We start from the raw sequence: 11,791 nt of genomic DNA on the forward strand, positions 1-11,791 counted from the left end.
TTCATTCAAAATGTCACAATAATGTCATATAAAGCGTTAAAAAGTAGTGAAGATTGATGAGGATGACTGCAGAAAATTTGAATTCTAAACATCATAGACTGTTTACAATTTCTTAATATTTAAAATAGTTGCAAACTAAAATTTCAAATAAGATCCTAACATATACATGTGTATATATCAGTCCATACATCCATTTTTAGTTTGAATCATGTATCCTTAAGGAAGCTCTAAATTCTGCTCACCGAAAAAGTAGTTTTATGCAGTCAGAGTAATCTGCCCAATCAGGAACGTAGTATCGTTTTTGAAAATGGGGAGGTCAGCCATAAAAATGAAAACTTACCAGGAAAAAAAAACTCTGACAAGCAAAATAAATTGATAAATTGTCCAAACCCCTATTATAAATTCCTACTCCTGGATTGGGGTGGGGGATGTTCCACAACCAAATTTTATTAATACATTACTATGATTTAACTATACCGCAAAAAAGTGTGTTTGTGTGTGTGTGTGTGTGGGGGGGGGGTGTTAAGGGTCGACCAGCTTTTCAACAAAACTTTTCAACAGTGAGAAGTTACGATTGGGAAAAAAGTAGGGGAAAGGGGGCAGCCCTTGACCTTCCTGCTAATACTGAAAAAGGTAAGTCAATATTGTGTCATTATTAAAGTAAAGAAAAGATAGATGGAAAGTTAGGTCAATATTGTGTTATTATTAAAGGAAAGAATTACGCTAATTCCAATAAAGATGAAAATATGTTCATTTTTCACACAGAGAAAATGTATTGCCATTTATTCAATTATCGTAAATATTTCCATTATTTTTTCAATGTCGTACAACGTTTTTATTAAATTAAATGTGAAGATACTGAACAGTTATCATCGTTAAAAGTCCAACTAAACACTACAAATTGAGAGCAAAGCAAACAGAGACCCCTGAAAACATCAAAGGTGGAATCAGGTGCTATGGAGGAGTAAGCATCCCCTGTCGATCGGTTACACCTGCTGTGGGCTCCCTGTCATGATCGGGTAAAAGGAGAAGTCCGTAGACAATGCAGTGTGATAATAATGACCTAACAATTTGTATGAAAAACATCAATCAACATTCGAATTAACGACAGATTGTATTTGAACACAAGGTTAATGTATCATAAAATTTGCGAAATGTTAACTTTAAACAAGATCTTTGATACCTTTGAATCATCAACTTATTTCAGTTTAGAAATTGTGCGAAAGTAGAACATGCTTATGCGTATCCCTTGGAGACATTAACACAATATGCAAGTGATTATGGTATATTGCTACATATATAAGGGACGTTGTGGATAGAAAAGTTAAAGTCATCACGTTTAAAGAGGCTCTACTCTTCCTTACAATAAATCATTAATAATTGCAAATCTCTTAAGGTTGTAGTTTAAAAAAAGACTCACCAATTCCGGAGTCCGTTGATTAGCAAGAATTTTACAATCCGGTCAAACGATTTTTTAAATATATAACTAAAAGAAAATAACAGTTTTCATTCTCTTTTTTCTTCTTGTCAACCGTTTTTTTTAAACAAGCTACACATACAGTTTCGCGCACTTTTTAAACTCACATGGTTTTTGGACAAAGTATTATCACATTGTAACAATGCGATATTGTGTAACAAGACAACAAAATATATTTTTAAGTGATTGTTCATCTTAATTAATTTTCATTTCACTAACTAAAACATATTTCACAGATAATATTTTGGAGGACTTGAATATACTCTTGGCTAATAAATCATAACAATTTCCAAGTGGTTTTTACGGTTTCTTGCCAATTGCTCCTTTCTTTTGAAAGCAGTTGCTTTTTACAGAAACGTTTATTTTACTCCTTCGTAAAACTTTTACGGAATTGCTGTTTCACTTAATTAAGGATATCATGTCTCATTTTAACAACTCTTTTCTTAACTCCAGCAACGAATTACCTTTCCTGCAATCTTAATTTCTTGAAGATTCTCTCTTGACTATGGGTAACCTTTTTCCTCTTACCTAGACACAGTACAACTCCTCTAACGTGTATTTTCTTTACATTTACGTGACTCCATAACGCAAGATGATAACAGTATTTCTCATCTGTTCGACTGCTTTCCATGTTCAAAAGCTGAGTTTTTTTCAGAGTTACTTTCTGAAATCTAGAATCATGAGAGATCCTATCACTGCAAAATTATAAAATTTCAAAACATAGCTGTAAAAGAATTTTCCTTTCAATAGTAACAATTTACCATTTTTAAAGATAAGCAACAATTCATTTTCCTACCTTCTGGCATGGTTTCTATCCACAGCGTTGACCTTTTTCGGCGCTACATTTCGACAAACCACGACGAGTATGGTAAAGGAAAAAAATACTTACCTTTAAGACGTCAAAAAAATTTCAACTAAATGCCATCAAAGAAAGCTCGATTAATTCAATATGTAAATACTTATGGTAGAATTATAAAAGTCACATCGTACCATTAATTGATAAACTCCCCTTTAAAATATGGACGTTGAAAACAAGATAATAAATTTAAATGGCGTGTTGCCTTGTTATGAGATATCAAATACATTTGTCGTACTTAAGTAAGATAATGTTAATTTTACTATAACAAGAATGGGACCTTAATTTGTGCGAAAATCCATGTGATCGTTAACAGTTCGCGGAGCTGTATATTTATTTTCTATGATAAAGGACACAAAGTCAAATTTGATTTAATTGATAACAACACTTAATAATATTGTCTTCTGGAATGTATGATAATAACATTAAATTTTGAATACATTAAACTTGAGAAGAATCCCTCCTTAGGTAGAGTTGCAATAGTTTGCGAACAGATGGAGGGAGCCGGAATTTCTCCTTTCTTTGCAACGTAAAAGGTGAAGATAACAAACATTGATCGATCTCAAAAAATCCACAAACAATACAAATATGTGAAAAGGGCATAAAACACGGACCCCTGAAAATTCCAGAGGTGAGATCAGGTGCCTAGGAGGAGTAAGCATCCCCTTTTGACCGGTCACACCCGCCGTGAGCCCTATGTATTGATCAGGTAGACGGAACTATCCGTAGTCAATTCAATACAAAAACAAAGGTCTTATTCAGCTGAACAACTATCAGAACGTGCTAGGAAAGCATATTATGCTATTAAATCAAATTTTCCTGCAAACATTAATTTTTCAGCTGAAATTATGTTAAAATTATACCAGTCAATGATAATACCAATTATTACATATGGATCTGAAGTATGGATAACTGACTTCAAATGTGATTTAATGTCTTCAGACCAATTTCCTTTTGAAAAAAACACAACACTTAAAATTTAAAAACATACTAGGGGTACATAGAAAGGCATCAAATCTTGCTGTTTTATGTGAATTGGGTCGTTTTCCTTTGTACTATTTATGTTATGAATATATGTTTAAATATTTTAAGAGACTTAAGGAAATGGAAAACAAACATGATTATAATAATTATTTAGTGATTTCTGCATTTAAAGAAGACAAAAAACTTGTATCTAGAATATCTTGGCAAAGAAAACTGTCTTCATTACTACAAAAATTAAATATCACTTCTTTGGATATTTCTCAAACAACCTTGAAAAACAAATTACAAGAGCATTACCAAAACAAGATACATGAACAACTGAAAAATATAAGCAAATCAGACTCTGGAAAGTTAGCTTTTTATAGTAAAATTGTAATTCAAAATGAATACAAATTGCAAAGTTATTTAAAGCTGCCTTTAAAGAAAAGTTTTAGATCTATATTAACAAAATTAAGGATCAGTGCCCATCCATTGTATATTGAAACGGGCAGATACTGTAAACCCCCTATTCCTAGAGAAAAACGTTTATGCTAGTCATGTAAATTATTTATTGAAGATGAAAAACATTTTGTTTTATACTGTTCAAAGTTTGACCAATTTAGATGCAATTATACTGATATATTTAATGTAAACACATATACTAGTGATAATCCCATTAGAAAAATTGTCAATCCTACAAATATTACAACTGCTAGAAGGATATGTTGTTTTTGGAAAAAGTGCTTTGACAACAGAAAAGAAAGTCAGCAATGAATACTTAGAAATATGTGAATATACTCTGCATTATTTTGTTCAACTCACATTTGTCACTTTGTCTATGTATGTATTATTCTTGTTAATTTGTTTTATGTCATGACTGTATGCCGACATGGTAATTGTCAATAAAGTGAATTGAATTATTATTTAACAATTGGTATGAAACGAGTCAGCCAAAATACGACCCAAATGAACCTCAACACTACTCATATGTATTTTATTTCACCCAATGATAACTATTAAGAAAAATATAATTCTGTTTATCCTTTCGAAATAAACTGATTTTCAAGGATTGAATAATGGTCAATTTCTTTTTCTTACTCTAAAAACTTCCATATAACCATTGTATGTTTCATTAACAATTGAATGGTTTATATCTGCAAAGGACATTGCAAGCCATATTAAGTAAATACAAACACAAAATATAGTCATATTGTAATGATAAATTTACAATTTATTAAAACAAAACAAAACAAAAATTAACAAAACAGACAACATATTAATAAGATATCGCAGTAGAATGTAATGTTTTTCATTATTTATACAGATTTGACAAACACTGGAGGTTCGTCCCAGTCAAAACTGGGCTGTTTTACAGAATTGATCTTCCCGTGTCCATCGGCAAAGAATTCAACAGTACTTAGTTCAACCACTCTATATATGTCTCCTGTAGATGAACCAGAAAACTGGTCCCGTTTGTGTTTTGGATAAAGAATCCATGAACCCATTCCATAGCTCATCTCGAGCTTATTCATTTTGTTCATAAAGATGAACACATCACCATAGGCGGGATTTGTATAAAGACCTGTATATTCTGTCAGCGGTCGAGATGGGTGAATAGTTTTATCAACATGGTGAGCTCTGTGATAACCATGGTACCAAGGCTCTGGATAGTTGCAGAGGATTGACTCATTGAACCATGAGGTGATATTGTTTGCGTTGTCAAAGAGGAAGTTATGGAGAGCTGATTGGAACATATAATAGTGGTCGCTCCCTGTTACAGCGGTAAAGATACCTGTGTTTACATCTGGGTACAAACTAATGAAGGAATTGTACCCCCAAGACGTCCCTCCATGGTTCAGTAGGGTATGTCCTGCAAAAGGATATAACGTCATTCACAAAATTTAACATCTAAATGTTTAATAACAGTAGATCTTTAAGAAAACCTAAATATATTCTGTGATCTTGTGACTACTAGAATTAACATTCTATATTGAAGCTATCCTATGGCCACCTGAATCGGTCATTCTCACCTCTATATTGACCTCTTTTCCACCCGTAAGCATACGAGTCCTCCACCATTCTGTGCGTGGTTCCAGGCTGCCATGATTTAGAATCATGTGGAAGCTTTACACGTGGGGCGTGTAACATTTCAACCAAAGTGGAGTTCATTACTATAGTATTCTTATCATTTAGTCCTCCACTTAGGTGGAAGTTCATCCACTTAGTCATATCGACTGCGTTACTGGCAATGCCACTTGCAGAGGCTAATACAGCCCACTGTCTGAAGTGAAATAGGTAAAGATATCGAACAGTGATTAATCTTTAAACAAAATCTACAAACAATACAAATCTGTGAACATGGCATAAAACACGGACCCTGGAAACAAAACAAACCAGTTCTCAAATAGTTCTTCTTGCTCTGGAACAACTTGTAGAAGAAATGCATTGAAAATGGAAGGTTGAGATCCATATATAGTCTAAATGACTTGTGTCATAAAGGAAAACTCGGAAAGTTTTATTTAAAAAAAATTGTGAAATAATTGTCCGAGAGATCATGCTAAAGAGTCTGGACAGCCTTTGCAACATCCGTAGAAGAAATAGTGATCTAAAACAGCTTTTGACTTACACAGTGTAATATAAACATAGTTTGGGTTATGCAAAACTTGACTATTTTTATCAACTGACATTTGTAACACTTAGTGGTAGCTTTTTAACATTTTATATACTGAAACGCAAAAGAAACGCAACTAGCAGTAATCTACAAATATTTGAACCTTTTAACTAATAATTTTCAAAACTGATTACAATTAAGTTAAACTCGATTTAAAAGCATCGAAGATTTGATAACAATGTTAAATGATTACCTTTTAACTTTAGAAAGTAACACATGACTGTTAAAACACCCCCCTTCTCGGCCATTCAATTATAGCGTGGAAGACTGCCATGCACAGCAATTGCAGCTTGATTTCCACGATGCAGTAAGTTCATCAGTCTCGGGATCTGAGCGAAAAAAATATTCTTTGCAATTTTTAAATGTCCGTTTTTGAGATGATGAAGTCGAATTTTCTCTAACCTAGCGCAGTGTAGTAACACTTGGACTTCCGGTCCACGGACTATCATTCGTGCAAATGATACGTATGAGCCTGTTGAGGCGTGTTGTTGGGCATTTTTGCATCTGCAATTCTCCATCACCTTTTTTTCAGATTTTCCAGCTAGAGCATTTGAAATGCGTACTTAAGTCATTTTCAGGAAGCCTTGGCATCTCTTCCGGAAACGAAAGGAGAATTTATTTTGCGAAATATTGCTGCATTACTTATGATAAACAGAAACAAACCCTTAAATTCCCATATTTTTGTCAAATTTTTTGTTAAACATGCAATTTTTTATTTCTGTTCAGCGGGCTCAAACTTAACTTCCGGTTATGGCACGAAAATCGTTCAACCGTTAAATTATCGATACTTACAATGTTGAAAATATCCGTACTTTTTAGATACAAAATTATATCCTTTATACGATTTTCCCCTCTAAAATAGGATGTTGCGTTTCTTTTGCGTTTCAGTATATTATCCCGGCAAGTATCAAGAGGAGGATATGGTAGCTGTGCGACGATTTTATTGTCGTTTAAAGAATACAGATTGGACTTAAAACTTACCGAGACAAGGCGAACTCAACGGGAACAAGAGTGAAGTTTTCAGTGTAAACATATCCCCTCGCTGCATTACTTAAATCTGGAATAATGGACATAACAGTCGATGAAGACATTCCTAATGGATCAAAAATCTCCTTTTTAATCAACTCTTCCCACGTATTCCCGCCTAAATGCTCGGATATGATCATAGCAAGAGCATAATTCATTCCGCTATAAAGGAAGCCCTGTCGTAAAGGTTTGGTCCCATTCAAATACTTAAATCGCCTGAAATTTTAAGTAAAATCCATTTTAAATTCCCAATACCATACATTAAAATTTTTTAAAGAAGGAGCGGTAGAAAATAGAAATTACTGCGTTCTTAGGGGGATCATTTGTTTGGTTGTTTTGTCGTTAGTGATATATATGAGACTGAATACAATTTAATCAAAGGTTACTGTTATCTCACCATGTGGCTTGAATCTTTAAGGCGTTATTTTTCATTCAAATCCAGAGTTTTAACGTTTTTAGACTAGACACGATATTAAACGACCTTGATTTATCAGTAAAGGTCTTGATGTAAGATCAAAACACGCCCTGAGGTCATAGACAACCACTTACATGTACTCAAGTCTACATTCAGTCGAGACAAGGTTTCAAAAAACATTTCAACATATCATTGCCACGTTGACCTTGACTTTTAAGATATGAGCTTGACCCAAAATCATGAACAAGATAATTATATTCCTTTCAATGTTATTTGTATTTCTGGTCTCATTTAAATTATTTTTTGTTCAATAACCTTAAAATTGAATTCTTAAATAAGATCTTGAATCAAAATCTTGACACATTGTTAAATTAACAAACATGTGAAACTTTTAATTTTTTTCAAATAATACTCTCAAGTTAAGGCCAGAACAAAATTTGTTGAAAATCAGACAATAACAAGATGACTTCACCCTCATTTAGGAAAGACTTTGTGATAAAGATTAGCTGATAAACTGGGAAACTGAACATTGAAAGACATTCAACTTTTATAATGAAAGGCAAAAGGTAAATGTGTACAGAATTACTTTTCTTGTGCAAAGGGCATTGTACGTGTAATTACTGAGTACTTACGTCAGTAAATTAGTTCTCGTGAGATTGAGATCTAGTTTCATCAAGTAATGACCGGGGATACCCAGTTGTTGCGACAATATGTCGTTGACGTCTGCTAGTCTGTTCCTCTCAGCGTCAGCAAAGGTAAATGTTGGACCTAAAAGCTCTTTAATTTTGGACTGAGCACTCAAGCTGAAATAAATGACCAGGAATGTTTCTAAGGTTAAGACAGCATGTAATTTAATTTATTTTGATTGTCATTCACAAATTATACGCACTTTCCACTTCTTCCAATCTGCTTCATCAGAAGTGTTGCACCAAATGCTTTTGACATCGAGGCTATTTCAAACAGCGTTTGATTGGTCACGGGTCTTTTCGTAGTGACATCTGTCACCCCATAACCGTTTGCCATAAGAACCTTTCCATCTTTGACTACACTAATTGTTAACCCAGGGGTAAGGTTACGACATTCAAACACCTGCAAAATGATCATAGAATTTCACCAAAGTTAAAGATCAAAGCTTGTAGCATGAGGATAATAAATCACGTTTTGTTTAATAAAAAAAATCATCTAATTTTGCAAAATGATTTTTAACACGAAAAGTTTAATTTCAAAGTTTCTCAATAGTGTCCCTTAAAGTGATTAAAAAAAAATATGAGTCTATTAGGGTGATGGCAAAATAAAAAAAAGAACATCATGGAAAGTTTACTATTTCTTATGTAGCAATATACCATAATCTCTTGCTTATGGTATTAATGTATTCCAGTTGATTCGATTCGCAAGAGCATGTTCTACGAAGGAACAATTTCTAAACTGGGGCAGGCTAATGATAAATGAGTTGATGATACAAGGGCATCAATAATCTTGTTGAAAGTCAACATTTTGCAAACTCTATGGATGATACAATGACCTTGTTTGCAAATTCAATCTGTTGTTAGGTCGACTGATGTTTTCTTTACAAATTGTTAGGCCATTATTTTCATACTGTATTGTCTAAGGACTTCTCCTTTTACCCCTATAGTTACAAGGAGCACACGGCGGGTGTGACCGGTTGAAAGGGGATGCTTACTCATCCGTGGGACTTGATTCCACTTCTAATGTTATCTTCAAATTTTATTAAATAAAAACGTTGTACGATATTGGACATCGCAATAGTTAATAATTTAATCAATTTAAATACATAATTTCCTGTATATGCAAAAAATGATCAGATTTACCCTTTCCTTGGGATTAGTATAATTTTTTTTCGTTTTATAATGGCATAATACTGACTTATCATTTTCAGTATTCCATTTTCTTTTTTCCCCTTTAATGATGACACAATATCGACTTATCTTTTTCAATATTCCCTTTACGTTTTTGTTCAGTATAATTATTTTTTTTTTAAATAATGACATAATATTAACTTATCTTTTCGGTATTCCACTACTTTTTTGTTCAGTATAATTCTTTCCCTTAATAATAACACAAAATTGACTTTATCTTTTTTAATATTCCATTTACTTTTTTGTTCAGAATAATTTTCTCCTTTAATGATGACACAATATTGACGTATTTTTTTTAATATTTCATTTACTTTTTGTTTAGTATAATTCTTTCCATTAATAATTACATAATATTGACCTCCCTTTTTAAATATTCCATTTACTTTTTTGTTTAGTATAATTCTTTCTATTAATAATACATAATATTGACTTACCTTTTTCAGTATATTCCATTTACTTTTTTATTTAGTATAATTCTTTCCTATTATCGCACAATATTGACTCACCTTTTTCAATATTCCATCTACTTTTTGTTCAAAATCTGGCTGGCTATCTGTTCCCCTCATAAAAAGTACCACAAAGAAGATGCACAAAGATAACCATGATAACCGCGCCATAGTTGCCATGTCTGTGACAATTTGGAAATTTCGACCGAATCCCGATAGATAAATAGGGATCCATCTGAGAGGTCACTTGAGTCCAAGGTCGAATCTACTTGTCCACTTTCTTGAACACATATAGAAAAACTTTCCCAAGCTTATTCGAGGTTTTGCAACGAATTATGTAACATTATATAACTTTACATTCACGTGGAAGAAAGTTTTCCAGATCTTTATCTTTAAGACTTATGGTTATGTAAATGAAAAGATTTTATTAAAGTAGAAAAAAATTATAAAAATCTTCTTTGTGAACTATACACAACCTTTTATTGAAATTATTTACAAAAGTTTTTGACTTTGTTGCATCAAAAATGAAAAAAAAAAGTTTAACAGAACAAAATTAAAATTCTTAAATGATTCTGATATCACAATCAGATCTTTAAGTGTTTATTAATACCCTTTTGGTTTTTTTAGTTAGTTGTTTGCTTGTTTGGGGGGGGGGGGGGGTGAGTGGGTGTAAATATAGAAAATTTTCAATCCTATCAAAAAAATAACCTCTCTTTCCGCCTGTTAATGTAATAACAGCTTTGTTATAAAGATGAAGCTAATCATGAAACATGTACTACATATGTTGTGTAAGTATCCAATCCCAATCGTTTATTAACAAAGGGTCTTTTCATACATATGTATTTATTTTCTTTGGAATGCTTATTGTTGGTTAACTAGATTTGGTTTTATAATTTGATCTAAAAAAAAAAAACAAGATGTGTTTGTGAAACACTGATGCCCCCGTTCGGTAGCACATAGCCAAGGTTAGAGTTTTCAAAAGTAGGTCAAACTCCAAGGTAAAAAATGTTGCTACTCAAAAAAGGTCTCGTCAGAAGAAATTCACGCTTAAATTATGAAAGCCCTAGCACTAACCGTTCAGAAGAAATGACCAAGGTTAAAATTTTTCGAAAGGGGGTCTAGGTCACAAGGTGAAAAATAATGATACTCAAAAAAGGATTTGTCACAAGGAATACACATGTGAAATATGAAAACCCCAGCACTAACCGTTCAGAAGTTATGGCCGTTAAAGTTTTTTTTTCCCCTAAAGTATGTCAATCTCCAAGATCAAGAGGTAAAATATTGATACTCTATTAAGGCAGGTCTTGTTACAAGAAATACATATATAAAACATAATAATCTAAGCTTAGTACTAACCGTTCAAAAAATATGGCCACAGATAAAGTTGGTTAATTTTTTTCAAATGTAGGTCAAATTCCAAGGTCGAAAATGTTGGTACCCAAACAAATGTCTTGTAACAAAAAATACACATGTGAAATATGAAAGCCCTTGCACCGTTTTGGGCAAGGTTAAAGTTTTACGGTCAAACAGACAGACAGACCGTAAACTATATGATCCCAGATCTTCGATTACGGGGCATTAAAAAAACCTGGGGTGCGTTTTACAAAAGAACTTACGACTGTGACAAAAAAAGTTATGTTGATTGTAAAATCTTGCAAAATGAACGATTCTGTCAAAAATTGCTTGCATAAAAATATATTTCTAATTCTTTATTTAAAAGATTAAAGCCATTTTTAAATAAATGTAGATTAGAAAGTTATTCACAAAATTACTTTTTGGTCCTAGTCGTAAGTTCTTTTGTAAAACGGGACCCTGCAGCCGTGTTGTTAATTAAAATACACATATATAGTATTATATGAAATAGAAAAAGGTTATAAAACAAACAAGATACAATGAAGAGATCAAATGGAATGCTCAGTCATAAAATACTTATATCTTCTTCAAGGAAATGTATGTACTTATATTCACACTGACCTCCAATTTCTTATTCACAGAGTAGGACAAGTCATTCAGAAAAAAGGCATTGTTTTTGTTTCTATTTGTTTTCAATTAAAAATTTA

At 32.6% G+C, this 11,791-nt stretch overlaps 1 protein-coding gene across 1 annotated transcript; it reads right to left on the bottom strand.

Annotated features, from left to right (window-relative positions):
* Positions 1 to 4,578: 4,578 nt before the first annotated feature.
* LOC133183606 (uncharacterized) lies at positions 4,579 to 9,879 on the bottom strand. The gene is made up of 6 exons (XM_061318541.1): positions 9,792 to 9,879; positions 8,298 to 8,497; positions 8,041 to 8,211; positions 6,949 to 7,209; positions 5,327 to 5,577; positions 4,579 to 5,166 (listed from the first exon to the last, which is right to left on the bottom strand). Exons 1-6 carry the CDS (start codon positions 9,849 to 9,851, stop codon positions 4,613 to 4,615), a joined length of 1,497 nt encoding a protein of 498 aa, XP_061174525.1. The 5' UTR covers positions 9,852 to 9,879; the 3' UTR covers positions 4,579 to 4,612.
* Positions 9,880 to 11,791: the final 1,912 nt, after the last annotated feature.

This window comes from Saccostrea echinata, unplaced genomic scaffold (genome assembly GCF_033153115.1).
Source record: "Saccostrea echinata isolate AGI-Se365-2 ecotype Australia unplaced genomic scaffold, CSIRO_AGI_Sech_v1 ptg000009l, whole genome shotgun sequence".
Classification (NCBI taxonomy): domain Eukaryota; kingdom Metazoa; phylum Mollusca; class Bivalvia; order Ostreida; family Ostreidae; genus Saccostrea; species Saccostrea echinata.